This window comes from Pygoscelis adeliae, unplaced genomic scaffold (genome assembly GCF_000699105.1).
Source record: "Pygoscelis adeliae isolate BGI_AS28 unplaced genomic scaffold, ASM69910v1 Scaffold315, whole genome shotgun sequence".
Taxonomy (NCBI): domain Eukaryota; kingdom Metazoa; phylum Chordata; class Aves; order Sphenisciformes; family Spheniscidae; genus Pygoscelis; species Pygoscelis adeliae.
Genome location: NW_008824865.1, coordinates 677889 through 700249, shown reverse-complemented (window position 1 = coordinate 700249; position 22361 = coordinate 677889). Strand labels below are relative to the sequence as shown.

General features: G+C 37.1%; 1 protein-coding gene across 1 annotated transcript in view; it reads right to left on the bottom strand.

Annotated features, from left to right (window-relative positions):
- Window positions 1-22361, bottom strand: part of KIF21A (kinesin family member 21A) — a 77048-nt gene that overhangs the window by 27557 nt on the left and 27130 nt on the right. Inside the window, exons 11-27 of the mRNA XM_009324374.1 lie at window positions 19023-19218; window positions 18006-18195; window positions 17211-17274; window positions 16225-16428; window positions 12739-12777; window positions 10208-10292; window positions 9910-10027; window positions 8479-8667; window positions 7332-7531; window positions 6827-6934; window positions 6256-6324; window positions 5934-6145; window positions 5126-5279; window positions 4541-4741; window positions 3058-3159; window positions 1080-1245; window positions 577-597 (exon numbers count right to left, since the gene is read on the bottom strand). Coding sequence (XP_009322649.1) covers window positions 577-597; window positions 1080-1245; window positions 3058-3159; window positions 4541-4741; window positions 5126-5279; window positions 5934-6145; window positions 6256-6324; window positions 6827-6934; window positions 7332-7531; window positions 8479-8667; window positions 9910-10027; window positions 10208-10292; window positions 12739-12777; window positions 16225-16428; window positions 17211-17274; window positions 18006-18195; window positions 19023-19218 — 2318 coding nt within the window. The remainder of the gene's footprint in view (window positions 1-576; window positions 598-1079; window positions 1246-3057; window positions 3160-4540; window positions 4742-5125; window positions 5280-5933; window positions 6146-6255; window positions 6325-6826; window positions 6935-7331; window positions 7532-8478; window positions 8668-9909; window positions 10028-10207; window positions 10293-12738; window positions 12778-16224; window positions 16429-17210; window positions 17275-18005; window positions 18196-19022; window positions 19219-22361) is intronic.

Below are 22361 nucleotides of genomic sequence, written 5' to 3'. Positions count from 1 at the left end.
TTTCAAGTTTCAAACATAGCCGATTTTGTGGCTAGGAGCAAGGGAGGGGAGAAAATAAGCATAATGTATTTGGGAATCATTTAAAAGTAACAACAACAAAAGACTCAGTAACTAAACCCAATTGAAAAAGTGAGATATAATCTGCATTCTGTACAATATTTACATTACAAAATGAGCTATCTGCAAAAGGTTAAAAATTACCTGCATGCTAAGAATTACTTTTTTTCAGACCTAAAAAGATGAGCAGAATTTGTCACAACTACAGCAGTAGTGTATCATGAAATAGCTTTATGTAGTCTGAACATACTATAGGTTCGTAAGCAGCAAGTCATAAATTTGAAATACAGCTCTGCTTACTGTGTTCACTTCCTATCTGACAAATCTAACTAACATGAGGGCTACGGGTGGTTTCAGAAAGGAAGAAATGCTCTGTAAGCTCATGATAATGAGTACATTTACAGAATAGCTCATGCAAACTTCACACACTCACAAATTCTAAGATGCACCAGTTAGTGAACATGAATGAATTAGTAACTCATGCAGCTGTACAGTACACAGAAAGCTAAACATACTTACCCAGCGGTATGCTATCTAGGTCTGTGTAAATAACAGCAACAAGGAAACAAAAGCAACACTCCAATCAAAACATATCCATTTATAAAAAAAGAAATAAAACAAAAGTACCCAAATGTATTCTAAATTTTTCTTAATATCATCTCATGAGAAGCAGAATAGATGCCGTAACAGACATATGATGCCACTTTCACAATCACTAACATATGATGATTGAACAGGATTGCATATTTAAAATTTCACATTTAGAAGTTAAAATCATACCAAATTGTAAATGCATAGTCTTTTGTAAAAATAACAAGCAGATTATTTAAATTTATTTCCTACATTTCACTGCTGAAGGGATATACTTAACATACATGCACATCAATTGTGAAATAAAGTTTGAGATGTTAAAATACAGCATCTATTCAGAAAAGAAATAGCCTAGAATGCCCAGTACAGCATGCATGAAAGGCAAACATGACATGCAGCTGACTATTCAGAACACAAGATGACAAAATTACCTTGCAAAGCATGACCCAGCAAAGCATCAAGCTCAGGATTTAACTCAGCTTTTTCTTTTAGCATATGAAACAGCAGTTGGTTTTGAGTAGCACTAGTAATTTCTGTCTGCTTAAGGCGTCCCTCAAGAACTTTGATCTGAGCTTCTTTCTGAGCTGCTTGGAGACCCTAGGAGAGAGAAAGAAAGAAAAAGATAACAAATGCTTTATCACAACTCTTTTGTTACAAAATGAAAATTGCCTAAACTTTTTAAAAACTACAAACACAAACAACATGTACATTGTAACCTTCCTCTCACATCCTAAAGATCGTGTCAACTAAAGGTCCTTCTTTGGTTTTGGTTTTTTTTTTTTTTTTAAGAAGAGCCTTATTAAGCATTCATTTAACTTGTGCTCCTGAGACTCAGCCACTAGATGCATATTTGCAAGGCAAAGTTGGACATAACTCCCAAGTACAATTCATGGATTCTTTGCATTTATTTAAGAGTAGCAAGCATCTGAAAAAAATCAGCACCTCCGTTTTTCACAAGTACTTTTTTTTTTTTTAATTCTTACCTGTGATACTCTATAACAAACAGCAAAAAAACCCACCCCAAAACCCAACCAAACAAAAAAAAAAAAAACCACCAAAAAAACAACCCCAGAACTGTAATCTTTCCTACAGAATCACTCAGTGAACTTTCAGCTTCTGCTGAAAGATCTCATGGCCTAACTTAAGAGAGAATCCATTCTAAGGGAACTTCCCTAGACCCATGGATTAGTGGGAATTTTTTAGTTGTAGAAAATGTAGCCAAGGAAATTTACAGAGAATGGTTTCCAAATAGAAGACACATGAAGGTACAACACATCTTTTGAAAGACTTGTAGGATAACAGAGGACTTTGAGTACTAGCAATTGAGAAAGAAGTGTAGTACTATGGACTTACACATTAGATTCTGATTTTATCATGAACTAAAACAACGTATCAATAGACACATTTTGCATGTGGAAACAAACAACAGAATAGACAGCAGGCATGACCAATTTTGCAAGAAAACATACCCTCAGTTTTTCTACACGATAAATACTTATCAGAAAGAGGAGAAACACCTTCACATAACAGAGCTTTTTATCATGATAAGGAGAAATTGTTAACAGAGTAAGTTAGAGGCACTTTTCTCATTAACTCTGCTGCAAGGAATTAAGTATCCCTTCAACCCACCCAAGGGCTGAAAAAAAAAAAAAAAAATCAAGACTGAAATTTGCAGAAGCCAGTGTGATTGTGGGATTTTTTTTTTCCATGTAAAACACACAAACTTTTTTGATTACCTGCATAGTGATGAATCAAGAATGCAAAAAAAGAACAGAGAGTTGGTCAGTGGGACTGATCCAAAGCCCATTTCAATAGCCTTGAAATCTTTCATTTGATTCAATGACACTGAGTATGGCCTCCAAACAGAAAGAAAAGCAACAGCAAAAGCATATGATATGTGTGCACAGGGTTATAAACTGCCAAATATTCATTTTGAAAATATTACTCCCAAAGGCTTTCAGAAAAAGCCCCTATTGCTCTACTGAAAAGTAGAAGTCTGACTAAAGTATGCCAGTTATCAATATACACCTTAAAGCAAGTTTTTTAAAGGCTCATATTTTTAAGGAAGTGGCCGAGCCAGTCTTTAAAAAGAGATCCTGAGCATTCTTTAGGAGCTTGTTGAGAAACATAGAAAGAGATTTATTTGATTATGTAAAGCTAGTGCTCTTATAGGAACAACATGAGGTAATTAGTAGAGTGAAGTAGGCTCTGCTGGGAGTTGAAAAACAGGCAACAGGTTGAAGGGGACAATGGGTCTGAAGGGCCTTCACACTGAGAACCGGTGTGACTCAGTAGTGTTGACCAGCTTTGTTTTGTCTTATGCACATTAGTCAGTCTTTATGTCAGCACAGCTCTGCTCCTTGTACATGGCATAGTCCTGGCACACACGTATTTCACTTAATACACTACCTTATTGATACCCATCGTGAGGAAGTGATCAAGCAAATATCGAGCTTCTGTCAAAGTGCAAGCATTAATCACTGCTGTTACATCCAAGGTCTCTCCTTCTTCCTACGTGTGCAACAATAAAAACAGTCAGATTGTGAAAAATGCCTTTTTTTTTTTTTTTAAATCATTACAGTAATCACAGAAAACAGAAACAGTGAAGATGCTGCAATATCACCTGGTTCATCCCCTTGGTACCTCTAAACCATGCCTGAAAGATTTCTTTTCCAAACTATCCCCAAAACACCCCACAGTACAGACTCTGCAGCCTTCCCAGTCTCTTCCAGTGTTTCAGTTTCTTTCCTATTAGAAAGCTCTTATCAAACTCCAACTCAGACCCCTTCTTTCTACAAGCTAAGCTACTCACAGTGGATGCAGAAGTGAGTGCATTTCTTCAATCTCTGCAGCCTTCATACATTTGAAGACTTCTCCCCCTAGTCTTTTCCTCATTTTTCTTTCCATTATTCTCACTCAGTATTAAGCATTCTGGTACCCTTAAGAATTATTAAGCCTTTGTCCTGGTTTCACGTTTGTGTTCACAAATTCTTTACTGGTAAAGTCATGTAACCTTGCACCATGCTGTCCAAAATTCAAGAAACCCTGATGTGAGTAAAATAGTAGAAGCTGCTGGTGATGTAACATGCATTAAAGCACAGATTAGCCCAAGGTGGGAGAGGGAGAACTCAAGCACTGCCATATAAAAAAAAAAAAAAAAAAAAAAATCGGTTAAGTATTACAGTTCAGACTTCATGCTACCATGTGCCAAGAGACCTAGGAGATTGTATGTGGTGAATTCTTCCTGCTAGATCATGTAAGGTATGATGCACATTATAAGAGTTTTCCATTTGGATTTCACTGCTTTTGGTAACATTCAAATTTCTACATCAATCGTAATAGAAAATTTCCTTTTACTAAATTACTATTTGAAAATGTCAACCTTAAACAAGCAACTTGGCCTGAAAAGGCTCTTTAATTATAGAAAGCCACTGTTCCGTAATTGAAAATATACTAAAATGCAATATAAAGAATTTACATAAATTCTCACATACAAAAATATATTTAAATATATTTAAAGTATACAAAAACAATACAAGGGAGTGGAAGCATATTGACAGATGCAGGAAGAGGATACAAGCTGTTAGCCTTCAGTCCCAAGAATTATATTAATTTAATGCTAGCAGAATAGAAAGCATCAGCTTTGACATTCAAATGCTTTGCAATCTTAACTTGCATTACACTATTGACATTAAAACTCAGATCTGAAAGTTCAGTTGTATAAACACTCTTCATTTCAAACTTCACCCAAGTTTTCACCAATTTTCACTTCCTGGTTCAATAATTATACAACCAAAACAAAATTCATTTCTAAATGAGAACATTTTCAAGGCTAACATGGTTGCTTTTTCTTTTCTCCGTTTTACCATTTTTGCATTAATATTTGACCTACCTTTGCTTCCTCCATTTGCATAATGTTTGCTTGGCAGTCAGAAATGCTGTCGTTAATGTAGTCTATATTCGCAGTTAGTGACTCCATCTCTTCATTTATGTTTTGGACATTTCTATCTGCTTCACTGCCACCCCCATCCTTGACGAGCTTCTCCCTTTTCTTTGAAAGCTTTTCTCTTCTTTTTGTAAGTTCTTCACGTTGCTACTTTCCCCAAAGACAAAATATTACATAAAAAGGAATTAGTAAACACTTAGGACATTTAAGCACCTTTTTGTTTTGTTTTCCTTTCTTTGTTATACTTGAACTAACATATCATGATTTCTACAGGAAGAAGTTATACATGTGAATATATGAATATATTTGCACATGTTTCCATTAATGTGCTTTTTAGCTCTTACTGAGCACAGCAATCCCATGGTCCAAATGCTTACTAGAGTTGTTAAGAGTCTTCACTGACTGCAATGTATTCCAAGTCACTTTGCCTATGCCACCATCACAGCAATTCCTTTACGGTAAACATAAATGCACTGCTCTCTCTTTATTCAATACAATGATACAGCCAACAGTGCACAGTAGATCACCCACCGTAAGTAACCTATTCATATCTGCCTCCATATTGGAAATGGTCATCCTCTGCATAATGATATCAGTCACTCTGCGTTCAAGTAACTGCCATTTCATCCTGGCTGCCTTTGAGGAGTAAACTCTGCTTGTCACTGCTTTCCGCTGATATTTCTTTCTGTGATAAATTCAAAAGAAACATACAGCTAAGACTAAAGTAGTCCAATTACACATTTGAATGTGAAAATGATCAAGCCAGAATATTTTTCCACAGACAACTTAATTTCTTGCAGAATTTCTTGCAGTTTTTCATTGCATCAGACAGCTACCTGCACCCAGCCCTGAACTCTACTGCACTCTAATTTATTGCATTTGAAAAACAGGTACCAAACACTGTGGCATCTTGTATGATGCACCATTGAAATTGAGTGCCACCTAAGAGTTGTTCCCTATTTAACAAGGGGATCTGCTTCAAACCACAGTGGAAGATCACCAATAAACCTAATATATTAAACTGTGTTTTCCAACAAGTTTTTCTGGCAGTGGACCACCAAGGGCATTTCTCTTTAAGAGTAGATTAACTGGATTTTGAAATTTTGGGATTTCTTAATATGATTTGTTCTTTAATGCCATTTTATATTACTCCACACTGTCTTAAACCCACAAAACTCAAATTGCATTTGATAACAGTAAAATGCCCATTTTATGAGCATTACATGGCAGCAGTTTGAAAAATAACTACTACAATATGTATCACCACAAGATTATCCACTAGAAAGTCCATGCAATTTTCAGTTCTCTTAAGAGAGTACTAAACAGTCTTAATCCTTACCCTGTTCCATTTGTTGCAGTTACAGATAACGCTTGAACCCTTGCAACAGGAATTCTCATCTTCTGCTGTGTTGCTGTTCTTGAACCATCGTGCTCGACTGATGAGCTAGAACTTGCTTCCTGTATAGGATGCTCAGGCAGGCTCAGCTTTCGACTTACCTTTCCTGCCACTTTATCAGACAGAGGCCTTACTTGCCGACGAAGGGCTGTAACCTGAAACAGAGTGCAGAGACATGATTACCTCTCCCCAAAACTGTGTTCTAAGTTACAGGAATACAATATCATTCTGTTTTCAAAGATACATTACTGTGCTACCACAATACCTCTTCAGTTTTGCGACGTAAGATGACTTCTTGATTTCTTTTCTGAGCTTCCAGAAGCTTGAGCTGATGCTGTGAAAAAATACAAGCAGCACGTGATTTTTTTTTTCCATTATCTGCCACAAGGACTTTATTGCATAAGAAAAGACCTTTACACATTAATATAAGTTTGCAAAACTGTTGTGACATGAAGTGGTCAAGTCACAATTGTTTCTTGCTCTTCTTGGTGCAGAATGAAAATTAGTTTCACTATATCAATTCACTACATCCAATATTCTATCAAAAAGAATACTTGCATGCAAGCAAGGTGGTAGCAACAGTTTTGTAAAGATTCACTAATAAAATAATACCGATATACATATTCAATAAGCCTTCTATTTTCTGTTGCACTTATCACCTGAAGCTAGGAACTGAGTTATTCTAGAAGTCAAATCAATTACGTGCATTTTGACTGGTGAAAATATACAGGTACATGCCTGCCTCAGTGAATGCATATACACATGGTGTGTGCCTGCAAGCAGATGCACATCATAATGATAGATGCTTATACCAAATGAAAGTTCTGTCAAATCACCTCTCGTTTGCGTTGCTCCTTTTTAAGCTGTGCAATCTCTCTATTTCTTCTAGATTCAGTCATTCTAGCTTTCTCCTGCTCTTCTTTCATTTGTTTCATCAAGCGAACCTGTAAAGAGGTCATCACTTAGAAAAGCTGTTTACACTGAAGTGCTGTTCCCTGCCCCCACTCACAGAGTTTCTTCTTCAGATTGCCATCTTCCAGTATATTACATAGTTTTAGCAATTTACCTCCTCCATCTAACGTGTCTTCTTCACTCAGTGCTGAATAACAGCTAATAAGCAGTGCAAGCTTCTCCATGTTTGATACTGTAATTTCTGTTCATTAAACCTAAAATCCACCCCTCTCCCCCAGGAATAGCCTAGTCTTCACATCTTTTCTGTTTTCAGACTTTTGAGCTGCTGACAGCAAGAACAGAGTTATCTGGTAGACAAATGAACAGGACATTTCAACCCATTTTTCAGTAAACATTCATTGTACAACACTTCAATATATGGAAATATACCTTGGTTTTCTTCATCTCTGTCACCTCCTGCTGCAACTTCTTCAGTTGCTTTTCATATTGAGACTGATTTTTAAGCAATCGTGCATGTTCCTTTTGTGCTGTTTGAAGTCTCTGCAGTTCTTTATTCATGGCTTGGAGTTTCTTTTCATATTCTGATTTGATTTTTTTTGCCTTTTCTTCTGAATAGGTCTCTACAGAACCTAGAGCGAAAGGGAGTTCTTAATCTGCTTTTGTTCAGGATATTTTCACTTTGCCAGCCACAGCAGATGACTGCTTCATCTGCTTTTAGTATTACCTGCAATATCTTTGAAAAATTTAATTTGTCTCTAGCTCCTGTCACCTGCACTGCTTCGAACTTTCCACCTTGTATGTCTTCTTGGATAAGAGATCAAGTATTAACACTTTCCTTCTGATTTTTTTGCACTAGACAACAAATATCTGAGTACATGAAGACACAGATACACGCATGGTTGTTCACACATACGTGCACAAGATCATAACAACAGCCCCAAGAGCCATCAAGCCTAGTATCCCTTTTCTGGCACTGGTCAAAAGCGAAGGTCTAAGGAACAATAAGGGAACAGCAAAAGCATATAAAGTATATAAAGTATATAACTATAAAGCATATATACTATATTTTTAAAAAGAAAGAAACAAACTACTTCCCCCAGTACTTTCCCAAAGTTCAACTATTTGTGGCTTAGGACTTCCTGAGCCAGAGTTACTTTTTCATCTCAAAACAATTATATATTCAAAAAAGTTTGATCAGTAAAGCATCTCTGCAAGGCCATTGATCCTAGTTCTTACTTTTATGCAAATCAAAAGAAAGAGGGGAGGGAAGAGTGGGAACTTTTAATTCAGGAACTGTCTCAAGGACCACATTAAAATGAGCTCCTGGAAAATTGAAAATGCTTATTCAACCAAATCAAATAACCTGTTAGTAGCAGTGTCTTTTCAAAGAATCTCTCTCAATTCTGGTAGAAACTAGAATGAGTAAAGTATGATTCACTGGCATTATGGGTACAAACCTATTTCTGTTTTCTGCAATTTCTTATCACATTTGAAAAAGAAAGTGAGGGAAATAGCAAACAATTCAATTTCAGTATCTTACACAACATCTAGATTTAAATGATTTTGTATGCCTTACCCAAGTTTTGAAGAACCTGATCTCTTTCAAGCTGAGTGTCTCGAATCTTATGTTGTAGCATCATTAGTTTCTCTTCATATTGTTTTTTCAGTGTTTGCAGCCTTCGCTGGCTGTTCTCTAGCTCATCGATCAGTTTCTGCTTAATGGCTATTTCACAGGTGATATTTGCCAAGTCAGCTTGATAATTTTCTAAAAAAAGAGTTGAGTAATTAAAAATGAAGACTTCTGTTAAAGTAACAGTGAGGATCACATAACTATAGATACCCCCTGCAACGGTATGGTCATTTCCTGACATGTAAATTGTGCATAGGAGAATTCTGCACAAAGCACAATGCAGCAAGCAAAACTATTATTTGCAATTCATTATAAAGTCTCCTCCTTAAACACTCTCCCCATCCTAGAACTGGGAAAGATATCTCTCATTGGATCACAGTTGCCCATATGTTGTAATTCCTCATGTTTAAATCTCAACATCAGCAGTCGGTCCTTCCCCACACAAAAGTTGCACAGGCTGAGACTTCAGTCACATCTCAGGGCTGCAGAATAACTGTCATTCATAAACCCCAGCAGATTATAAAAGGAAAATCTGACTGCTGTCAGACTCCAAGGGGAGACTTTCCATTCACTAGCTCTTAGAAAAATACAGCCAAAATTCTGAGAAGAGAAGAGCCACCTCAATCATGGAAGTGGAATGGTGAAGGGAATGAGAAAAGTAGGAAGAAAAACTAAGGAAAAAGGACTAACCCACATGCTAAGTTTATAGAAGTTTAATTAATTTCTTTAGTCAATTATGTCCTTTTTTGGCTTCAGATGATGTGCTCCAGAATAAAGATGTCATTGAGGATTTTTTTTTTCCAGGTTCTGCAACTCCTGCTAATAGTTTGTGTGACTCTCAAACAACAAGGAACCAACAGACTTGGTTTGCCCATTTGGTCCAGCTCACATGAGAGAATTGCTGTTGATTCTGTCTCTGATTCCAGCAGTCCTAATTTGCATACCACACGTAAGCCAGCTGTTAATGCTTCTACATAAAGCCATAGCCTCTGAAAATGAGGAAGGCTGATGGACTTCCAGCCTTTCAGAATTCTACCCATTTCCAAATTAGCTGAATGGGAACTATCACCTTGGTGATTAGTCCCGAGACATAAAAATAACCCAGTATTTAAACCTTACACTTTGGATATTCTAACTAAGGAAGAAATGTGTTATCAAACACCTGATGGCCTCTGGTCAGTTTTAAAGCCAGTATGGGGACACTCGATCAGATGCATATTACATGTTTTAGCACCATAACCAAAAAAGAATTCACTGGACATACTATCCACAGAGAATTATGGACAGTGAGTTGACAGCACGCTATCTTGCTTACCAAAACCCAAAGAATGACAGATAGTATTTGTAAAATTCTACAAAATATTGCACTGACATCACCTTTTTCATCAGAGTCGGAATCCGATTCATCTGAGCTTTCGACAACTTCCATGTCATCTTCATCCTCATCATCTTCCTCTTCTTCATCCTCATGATCACTTACTTCCTGAATTTCCTCCTACAAAATGTACAAAACAAAGATGTTGAAGCACGCCCTCACTTTTCCATCCCCCAATCACTTGTGACTATCACTGTGAAGCCACAGCATTCACCTGACCCATTCCTAACTTCCTTTCTGTAACTTTGTAAATCATTAAACAGACAATGAACAAATAAACCAAACACTTTAAATACTTACTGCTTCCAATTCATTATTCTCTCTCTCCGAAGTGCCTTTTTCATCTCTCTTCTCTTGCTCGTTATCTGTGTTATCCTCTTTAACACTAGCAGAAGAGGCACAGACACAAAATATTCACAAACTGAAATGGCATGTGCTTCCCATCCCCCAAACCAATAAGTTGTAATTCCAAATAAAGATGAAAACCAAAGTGTAGTTAGACAAAGGTACAGGTGTTGGGCATGGGTAAAACACAACTTCCAATCTCCCGCAGATAATAAAATAATGCTTAATTATGCAATCTTAGCTTGCAAAATAATATTAATGGTTAGTACATTGTTTTAGGGCATATTGCACAACTAGGACAATCAGAATACACATCTTCATATACTAGAGCAGTACTCATTTTGCATGGAAGTTGCAGTGTACCCAGAATAGCTTTTACAAAACAAGAACAACACTGTGTGCAGGAACAACATACGTTACAGGTATTACTACACTCTCATGCTGTAACAGAGCCTACTGTGCTTACAATTGTCTGAAAATTTACCTATAAGCCTTAAACAATATCCTAATTTATCATACTATAACTACTCTTTTGATCAGTTATCTGGGAACATCAAGGGAATGCTCAAAATAGGCATTGATACAACAACAAAAAGAGTTGAGAAATACTGAATTTTTGCAATAGGACTGTCCATCTCAAAAAGAAAAACTTTTGCCAACTATTATGATTACATCTTAGTATATTTCCATGCTTTTGTTTTTCAGACTATGGTTTAAAACTTATTTAAAAGTCAAGTATCTCTGTATTCTTTCCTCTCTTGGCAACCTGAACTGTAGTGATGGCTTATGCCAATTACAGCAGGGTTTTTTTGGTTTTGTTTTAAGGGTTTGGTGTATTAGCCATTAGGACAAATTTTAATGTTTTTAAGTGCACGTTTGAGACATCACATGCAAATGTAAAATTCAAAAATCAATGGCACTCTGCAAACTGTCATGGATCAAATGTCAGTCCCTCTAGCACTATATGTGCAAAACCCAAACCATCCCCAATAGATGGGAAATTGTGATAGAATAGGGCTAGACACCATAGGGGGTAATAACAAAAAAATGTGGTTAGGATTGCATAATGTGGAATCCGCCTCACCTAACTTCAGCTGCATAAAAGTTCGGCAAGTTACGTGCTGTCACTGATCAGGCAGGGTAACTAGGAATGCACATCTTCCTCCACTGACACCAAAAAGAGCTCAGACTCGAGGTCTAACTCTTAGACAAATCCAATACTCAGTGCAGCGACAAGAAATGTTCAGTAGATTTGAGACACTATAATTTGGCAAGTGACACCTAGAAACCACCTTTAAAACAGAGCTCTACTCTGAAGACTGCCGGTTAAGTGACACAGTGCTTCTGTGCACACATGATTTTTTGTTATACTGTTTTTTAACCTGTTCAGTGCTAACTGGTTCCTTCTGCCCCACTCATCACCAGTGAAACCGAATCCAGCTACAGCTGACCATGCGCAAGGCAGAAAGCTTTTGCTTGGACCATCTGAATCCACGCAGCAGCCGGGGAGGCTGAAAGTAAAAAGCCTAACCAGATTTGTCCAGAAAAAAAAAAGCCAAACAGGGAACACTGAGCCACGCAATCTCATTTCCGCAGATTCTCATCTCACTCAGCCCACAACACGTTCTGGTTTATGTTAGTTAGTAAGCCTAAATGATAACAGATCTTAGCTGCAATCTTCATGCAGATTGAGGCAAATGCCCAGTTTCCCTTCTGCCTGCACACAGGACGGAGCTCACCACCACACAGAATTTGTGTTCTGCCTAATAAAGGGGAGAGACAGGAGGAAGGAGAGCCAGCAGCTCTCCCATACAGATCTGTACTGCTTAATTTGTGTGCTACTGAGCTGTGGATTCACATCATCTGCATGAATTCAGTGGGGGTTTTTTTGATCAAAGTAGACAGCTGAAAAATAAAAGCTCTGTTGCTTGCATTTTTAATGACAATATATTTCTTTTTTTAGAGCCCTCAACTGCTCTCTACAACTAACTACTTTATCTACTGCTTTGGCTGAAACTGAACGGAAGGAATGGTCAAGGCTTCAGTCACATGCTTTCAAAAATAAAAGCAGCAGACTTAATTGAGGTGCGAAGGTCCAAGACCTTCTTGATCTCACATGCCAAAATTATTATTGTCATATACTGCCTGCTATACATTTCATACCATATGAGCTGCTGTGCCTTCCTCCTGCCTTTCATTCCATACAGACCATGCAAGAAAGAAATCTACTTAATTCTATAGCGATTCCCAAAGGCACCACCTCCCCACAAATGCTTGCTCAACACTGTGCAATCCCAGAGTCAACCTCAATTCCACAATAGAGGTTTCTTCCAGACAAAACACTTGTAAGTCAAAACACAGAAAAGAATTTTGAAAAGCCAAATGAACTACTCTTGAAGTTCTGTGAATCTGCCCAACTTCTTTTCATGTATGACAACCAGTTAATTGAAATGATAGGTAATTAAAAACTTGGGAAATATTCCAACCTTCTTTCTTCTTGACTGCTTTCCTCAAGTTTCTGTAGCCTTCAAAAGCACGAGGTACAGTATTGGAAGGCCAAGCCAATGAAGGACAAACCAGACAGTGAAAAGCAAAAGTGATAAGAAGGTAAAAAAATGATATATGAGCTTGTGGAGTTTAAAATGAAATTTTAAAAGATACCAAGAGACAACAAGTAGTAAAAAGGCAATACATTTTGCACAGTTGGAAAGTAAATAGAAAACAAAGAAGCAGCATTCGTAGGTTAACTAATCTGTCACTGTCAACAATTGTAAATTCAAATTACACTAAGGAAGAAGTTTTAGATATAGACAATATATTTTACTTTGAGAATTATTTCTAATATGGATTCAAAAAAATCTCTTGGTTGTAGAAAAAGCTTTCTCCTCTTTTGCCACTTAAAATTGGCAGGTAAAATACTGAAAATTGCAAGAAGTACTGCCACCGAACCAAAGTTATATATCCTCAGGAATATATCAGGAAAGAAACCAATGCACTAGTTTTACATATGCTGATAACATTGTAATATAAAATAGTAATGAGAAATTTTTAGTACTAATATTCTAAATCATATATTCTGAATATAATTCATATAAAAATCTCCAAACTGCATTTATTTTTTGGTTTAGGGTTTTGTTGTTAGTTTTTAAATAAAAAGCAGAAAATTGCTGTTTATTTTTCTGGGATTCAAAAAGTACATGCCAATGATTGCTTGTGATTTTTTAATAAATTAACAAAAAATATGCATCAAAAGCAATGAGATGGACAAAGTGTTAGTATTACTTGTACTTTTTCCTCTTGAACAAATGTGGATGTATAAGTAAAGAAATATCTGCATGACATAAGTGCAGAGATGGCTTAAATTTCAACAACTACTAAAATTCCTCATGTTCCCATTATGAGCAAGTTTTGAGCAAGAGCTTTTGCTGCCTTTTCACCTTATACTGCCTGCCATCTTCCTTCAGTGTCAGCTAGGAGCTAACACGCTGAACCTCATCTAATTTTATCACTAATTTAGTTTAATAAAGGTTAGGGAAGTCAAAAGACAACAGTCAAAAAAGGTTACCAGGTACGTAAGGCTGACTAATGATTGAAAGGCACATGGGAGGTTTGCTCTGGGGCTTCTGGTGAGTAGGTCACACCTACACTCCAACCAAGCATGTCAGTATTTCAGTAGCCAAAACATTACTGCTGTGTAAACTGCTTCTGATAAAGTTTATGACAGATGCTTATTAAAGGCTACAGATATATAGCAGTACATACCTGCTGCTCATTCAGAAACTGGCTCTCAGATCTTCAAAAGCTAGCTCACAACAATTTAGATAAGTTGCATGTACTCAAAGATATGCATCTTTCATCATGCTGACCCATAACCAGGAAACAAACAGATCAAGAAAGGTAGCAGATGGGGCAGAACTAGTAACTAGGCTTACCTATCCCATTTTAATAGAAAAATGCTAGTTAGACAATTTTAAAAGAACAACCACCCTAAAAAGAAATAGTACAGTAAAAGCAGCTAAATGCCTGTAGAAGGCAGAAGTAGAGCAAAGAATCCCTACCAAACTGCAGGGTAAATTGTCCCTTTGCAATACATTAGCATACCCGTTGCCAATTCCTGAAATTTCAATAGAATAAAAATTCACAGCGATATATCCTGAAGACGGACTTTGCATTTCATTAATTAGATAGAAGCACTCTGCAGATAACAAGCATGACAGGCTATATACATAAACCCTCAAATTCTAACATTTATTAGCTTCTAAGGAATTCTTCTCCTAATATATGCACCCCAGAAATGTATAAATATTTATTACAAAGCAGTCTGCAGACATGCCAGCAGATAGATTCAAATCTTACCAGCACTGTGAAGAGTATGATCCCATTCTATAGAACAAAAGACCCACTTTAAGATGGAGGCTGGACCATCAAGAGGTCTCTTCCAACTTAATTTTTTCTATGGTTCTCTTAATTCTATAATGCTAGGATAGAAAACTGGTTTCAAAAATAGTTTATGGTAAGTAGTCCCTACTTCTGGATCAGACCACTTGGCTATCCCGTTCACAAGATTACTGTCCTGGTGTGAGCAACTCTGACTAGATGCAGAAGCTTCTTTCAGGGGGAAAAAAACAAACAAATGAACAACCATGTGTTTTACTTACTACTGTATGTGGGGTAAAACTTCCAAATGTTTTTGGAAAGTTTCCAAATCACCTCCTACAATAAGAGATATTACTCAATATATCTAGTAACCTTTATCTGTTTTCTGGTCACAATCCTGTCTGCTACCTAATACTCAGGCCCCAACCTAACAATTGGGGCTCTATCTAAGCGCGTATTTAAATGTATGCTTGATTTTAAAATGTGTTGACACATACAAAAATCAAATCTCTTTGTTCTGGTATTTACAGTTAAAGAACATATTGAAGTGTTTGGTTGAAGAGACGCCAGAACATTCTGCTGATTTCATTTAATACTTCCATCCTCCCCTCAAGTTCCTACAAACATGAGACATAAAATCTATCAAAATCCCCATAAAAGTATAAGAGTTTCCTGAAAAATGATATGCAAAGGAAGAATCTAGTTGTTATTAAAATGAGTTCTCTACAAGTATCAGACATTTATGTGGTGAATGGATTTATAGATATAAGACCTCAAATTGCAGATATCACTAACTCAAATCTACTTTATACTTCAACTATATTTCAGGCTTACACTGTTTTCATTTTACTCTTAACTTATAGAAGTAGTCTGAAGGGCCATTAGCAGAAAGAGTAATAGAGTAGAAGCATGGAAAATTTCAAGGAAAAGGGAAACATCTCTAATGGAATCAAAGTCTCGGAGTACACAAAGAGAGCCTTGCTGTACTAACTGCTGTCTGAACAGGCACTTATATCAATGTCTATGAGCATTTTAGTAGGTGAGAAGCTGGACAACAAAAAACAGCAAAGCATGATGTTGCAGAGAATTAGGAAACCTCAAATTAAAAACATTCATAAAAGCAGAAGATAAAGCAAAAGAAGCCATTCCAAGAGCTACCAAAGAATTCCCAGCTATTTAGAATATCTTTTCTTCAGAAACCTGTTTCAGTTTTGGTATCTGGTAGAAAAAATTATTATAATTTTTGTTTTTGAAAACTTCTGTTGAATTTCAGATGCATTATAAAAAAATTTTTAAAAAATAATCAAAATTTATGGAGAGCACCTGGTGCTTTTACCATTGTGCATAATTACATAGAAAAATTCATTACAACAGAGACATTCATCCTACAAATACTGTATACTTCACTAGAATAAAAGATGCAAAAGAAAAACACCTATAACTTCAGTGTGTAAAAGGGTTTGAAGGAACAGCAGTTTGGGATCCAAACCCACACAGCAACAACGAATGAATTTTAAAGTCTCAGTGGTTAAAAAAAAAAATACACCTCTTTACTAATAAAGAGAAAACAAATAGCATTATAATTCATACACCACCTCTTTTTCTTTTTCCTTTCTTTTTTTTTCAGCTTTTCTAGATCTTTCTTGGCTATATCTAGAATTTCCATTGTCTCTTTCTCTGAAGAAAGCATAGAAGCAGAAAATGCTGATGGTCCACCAAAATACGTGGATCTTGTTGAAGCTCTTGACAAATTGCGTCGAAGATTTTCATTCACTGCTTCACTTTCTAATAATTTTGCTCTTAAAAAAAAAGAATTGTAGACCATGAATCACAAGTATTGCTAATGCATGAGATACATTTAGCATCTGAAACTGCAATGCACTACCTTCAGTTTTAAAAAAAACTACAAACCAAGGTGAAGTCTCACAAAATACAAGTGTAGTAAATCCCTTGATGAGACCATTTTACACAACAGTTACGTATATTGTATGTATATCATACACCCTAGACAGAATACATATAAATATAAATGTCTGTATAAACATACACACAGATATATAACTGCATACGCTGTATGTATATACACATTACACAAGAGCTACAGTATTATGTAGCTCTAACACTAACTGGGAATAAGCCAGATAATTTTTTTTGCATGATACACCTCCAAGAAAGAGAGAAATAAAAATATCTAAAATATTTAATACTTTTTTTAAATTTAAAAGGAAAGCAGATGCTTTTTTTTTAAACACTAAGTTGTAACAAGTAATTTCTCAGTAGTATCACTTATATATGAGCTTATTAAGTTACCATAAAACAATCATTCCAAGTTTTGCTGTCCTTTGTGCAACAATATTAAGTCACCATCATTATTTAGGCAACATCTTACTTTCATTTCTATTGTCAGCTTCATCTTTAACATATTAATTTTCTGTGGCCAAGAGCAACACCAGACGGTCTTAGAAGCTGAAGAACCACTGTCCTAAAGTAATCCCCACACAGGAAAACAGCTGATATTACTTGCTAATAGTTTTAATATTTTTTTAAATAAAAATTGTTCAAATACATATTATGCAAATACCTGAGATCTTCAATTTCCTTGATATAATTATGAATCATGTTGCTAATTTCTTCATTTCCTTCTCCTTTGACAGACAGAGAGGAAGGGGGGGGGGGTAAGAGAGGGGGGGGGGGGGGGAGAGAAAGATTTTGAAAGGACAACAACAGTATAAATATCTGAATACAGCTACTAGGCATGAGGTACCAGCAAAGAGAAAGTCATATGGGCTACACGTTTAGAACTTATCTGATATGTAAAATATATTTGCTCCTTAAGCTGCATTAAGTTTTTGGTTCCTCTGTGTCATATGATCAGGATTTCTTTTTCAAACAAACTTTTTCTGTTTCATTTTCCATATTAGCACGTTTTAACAATGCATGTACCATAAATCAAAAGTAACCTCACAAACTGCACAAAAAGAACAATGCAGTCATGGTAAGTCAATTGGTCGATTATTCTATGAAGTGAAAAGCAAGCCAACATTCACCCACCTGTACCCAGGTCCTCATCCAAAGCAAAATATTAAGTCCATGTACAGCTAAGCATACAAGTAATTCCTATCCAAACATTTCGTGTTGCTCGTAGTCCTAAATGAATGGTCAAATCAGAGTACCAAACTATTTCTATTAATAGAAGTCTCCAGTAACAGAGGAAAGAATTAGATGGGGGCGTATCCCTGCCAAAGCAGGTCCTGCATTACTGTTACAAAGGCATCACTTCATTCCAAGGGACCCATGAAGCAAGAACATATAACTGATTTAAGTTCATGAACTTATTAAGCAGTTTACACACATGCACAACACACCCACAGCATACCTGCTCTGGCTAGCACTTGGTTGGCCTGATCACTCATAAGTTGCGTTATTCTCGCTCTCAATGCATCAATAGTCTCTTGCATTGCTTTAATTCTAACACGCAGGTTGTTGTTTTCTGTTTGCAGCATTGCATTTTCATGAAACATGTCATTGATGCTTTCAACACCTTCTTCATCTATAATCCTTTTACCCTTAAGAAAGTAAATATATTTTATTACTAGCAAAGGCTGACCTACACATGAAAAGTTTTTAACTTGGCAAAGGCAATCCACAGATTACTTGAAACGTCAAATAGATACTCATAGCAAAAGATATAGTCTTCTCTCAAAAAGTTTAAAACAATGGATAAATGGATAGTTTTCAAAACATTGATGTCTGGCCAACACCTTAGCATTTGGGTCCTGTGTAATTCCATCTTAGTCTGAAATACAAGTTCTTGAAGAGGTTAAGAAATGAGAAGACAACTCTATCAAATCAGGATACTATCTCAAGGACAATAAAAGAGGAGGACACTGTTTGGTAGCCACATTTATTGCTGAAAACATTATTTGTCTAAAATTTCAGGAAGAAACGGGCATTGTGTAGTATAAGTATTCGGCTTATATAACAAAATATATTTTTAAAAACATGAATTATTTTAGCTGTCTGGTAAATTTTTAAAAGCAATACACAATAACTGTTCACGTTCATTTATGTGCCAATCTAAAGTGTGGTCATTTTTGCTTTGGAAGTGACTTTCTCATTGCTGAGCGTGACAAGGTCAATTTTTGCCTTTCAAAAAACAAACAGCATGCAGCATCTGTTGACGTCACTGGCATTCATTGATGTATCTTTACTCTGGGGATGCAACCCAAGTTTTCTAAAAACATTTGGTAATCACTGGAATTAGAGGTATTGTTTAAGTTAGGGTTACTATTCAATTTTTTTTAGTGTATTAAGTGGAAGCAGCCAACAGAAAAACAAGCTGTAGAACTATAAGCATTTTAAAGCAGAATTAGTCCTAAGAGGATAAACTTACTGTTTTATATTCCATTAGTTCCATCTGTAGCCGTGTAATCTCACTGCGCAAAGCATTTATTTGTTGACTAGCCCTGTCCTGATTAACCATCACTTTGTTCTTGATGTTTCGCGCCCGATTGGCATACTTCAATGTGTTCAATGTTTCCATGAAGTCTCGATCTGAAGGGCTCACACATGCTATCATGAGTGTTTGACTGCAAGTTACAGACATAGGTCAGCATTACACATCAAGAACAAAAAGAGTAGAGAGAAGCTAACAAGTCTTCAGGTAGAAGGTGAAACAAGAACAGTGACTTCATAACATTTGTGAAAATATTCCTCTAACTAACTCACAGTAGAAGACTGTCAACCACAAAGTCCAGCACTGTTATGTCTTGTATCACCCTAGCATAGCATAGGAGATGCTAGATCATTAATTGTTCTACATGTAAAATTATAAAAGCAATTAATTGGTCTTCCTAGAAGTGTTCTTCAAATTATATTCAGTTTGCCTAATCATACATTAAATTGAGATTTAAGTCCTTAAGATCAACCTAAAGTCCTAGAGAGTGATTTGGATCACACGGTAGTCAGGACTACCTACTCTCATTAATTCCTGAGGTTCCTACCTACCTAATCTGAAAGTTGCCTGAATGCTCATCTTAGCTGTCCATGCATGCGCACAACTGCCTAATGTACCTATTGTCTACCTCGCGTTCTACCAAGATCCAAACCGCCCGAATTCTCCACTGCAAATTATCTCCTGTTCTCCAACAGAAGCCAAAAAGCCAGTACTTACCCTTAGTACACCTGGCTATAACTATTTATTCCATGTTTCATACCACCACTGCTTAGAGAACTTCAACAAAAAGCAGCAGGACTTGAGATCTAGGCCCAAGAGGGCTACAAACGACCATCTTCCGTTTGGGTTTCTGCAACACCCTCTAACCATCCCATCATGAGATATGCAGGGTGAGAACATACTCCCTGCTCCAAACGAAAGATTGAGCAGACAGGACAACAAGAACCAGTGGGACAAAAGCAGAAAAAGGTAAAAAATTCTTCATTCCAAACAAGTGGTTTCATCATTCAAACAGGCAGATGGAGGAACCGGGGTCCCTTCCCTCACTCCCTGGAGCACACTCATTTCACATTAGATGAGGCGTCAGAACCAGAGTTCCAGCTATAGATCATACTCTGAAGGTGCCTACATAGCCTAAATTCTCAACAGACAGGGGAAAACACCTACATTTGATGGACTGAGTCCTCCCCACCAGGCTTTAGAGAAACTTGCTTCTCTGTTGTATGTGAAAGCTGAGGTGGTTGCATTAGGAAGAATGCGCTGTCTCCAGGGCAATGGAGCAATATCTGCATTAGGCAGACCGGATTCTGATCCTCACCTTCCATAATTTCAGACTGAGACAAACAAATTAATCCCTGCAAGCCTTTGTGAGGAAAACAATTACCTTCACCACACGCATTGGGAAACTAAACTGGAAAGAGTAACTAGCCTGAGGATACAGGAAAGATTCCATTTCACCAATTTTTCCTCAGACCTGCTGCATACCTTTGTGTCAGTTCCCCAACTGTTTGAGTTTAGTCATCAAAATAAGAATATGCGAGATTAAGAACAAATTTTTAATTCTGACATCAGGACTACTTGTGCTTTCAGTTGAGAATGCGATTACTTTTCTAAACCTCAGAGGACTGGTTCTGCTAGGTGTCTGTCTTGAAAATGGAACACCTTGAGCTCCACTTTCCTGTCTGAATTATATAATGGACTAGTTTTCGGTTTTGTTTTTTTTAAAAAAAGCTGTCCTACTCCCTTTATTTTACCACTTCTTCAAACTGCTCTCCCCCCAGAAGTTAAGAATTTTTTCATATTATACTTTATAAAAATCCTTTCCAAAACCACCAACACTCCATATTCTTACTTGAATATTTCAAGAAACAATTAATATTTAAATGCTGCTTCAGAACTGTTACAGCATTATATTTAAAATCAGCATTATGGGGAAAATAGTACAGTGCTTTCATCATCATTAACTCGGGACTCACTGCAGTCTAACCTGAGTTACCACCAGTAAATCTTTTTTAAGTATTTTCAAAAGAGAAACAATAACATGGACTGTAATACCTAGGGTGGAATTTGGAAGGCTACGGAAACAGGCTAACAGAAATCTAATAATCTGATTTCCTAGAAGAAAAACTGCATATTTATTAAAATTTAGCTTTCCACATTTTATGGTTACCAAAGCATGGATAAGAAATTATTCAAATTGTGTTAACATGTATAAATCTTCCTTAACAGCAAACTGCTAATTTGACACATCTCAGCATGTATATCACCTGGACAAGCTCAAGAAGTGGGCCCATGTGAACCCCATGAGGTTCAACAAGGCCAAGTGCAAGGTCCTGCACCTGGGTCAGGGCAACCCCCAGTATCAATACAGGCTGGGGGATGAAGGGATTGAGAGTAGCCCTGCCAAGAAGGACTTGGGAGTACAGGTGGATGAAAAGCTGGACATGAACCAGCAACGTGCGCTCACAGCCCAGAAGGCCAATCATATCCTGGGCTGCATCAAAAGCAGCGTGGCCAGCAGGTCGAGGGAGGTGATTCTGCCTCTCTACTCTGGTCTGGTGAGACCCCACCTGGAGTACTGCGTCCAGCCCTGGAGCCCTCAGCATAAGAAAGACACAGACCTGTTGGAGCGGGTCCAGAAGAGGGCCATGAAAATGATCAGGGGGATAGAACACCTCTCCTGTGAAGAAAGGCTTGAGACAGTTGCGGTTGTTTAGCCTGGAGAAGAGAAGGCTCAAGGGAGACCTTATTGCGGCCCTTCAATACTTAAAGGGGGCTTATAAGAAAGATGGGGACAGACTTTTTAGCAGGGCCTGTTGTGACAGGACAAGGGGGAATGGCTTTAAACTAAAAGAAGGTAGATTTGAACTAGATCTAAGGAAGAAATTTTTTACACTGAGGGTGATGAAATACTGGAACAGGTTACCCAGAGAGGTGGTAGATGCCCCATCCCTGGAAACATTCCAGGTCAGGTTGGACGGGGCTCTGAGCAAGCCAATCTAGTTGAAGATGTCTCTGCCCACGGCAGGGGGGGTGGACTAGATCACCTTTAAAGGTCCCTTCCAACCCAAACCTTTCTATGATTCTATGATCACAAATAAAAATAGGTGGCGGTGGCAGGAGGTGTCCACAAATTTAACATCAGTCAGAAACAGCCAGAAAGAATATATCTCAATATCCTTGTAAATACGCTGGGACAGCATTTGATATCTGTACATTGTACACTAAACTACACAATTAATCCTGAAGAACGGGAGGGGGAGCAGTGGAGCTGTA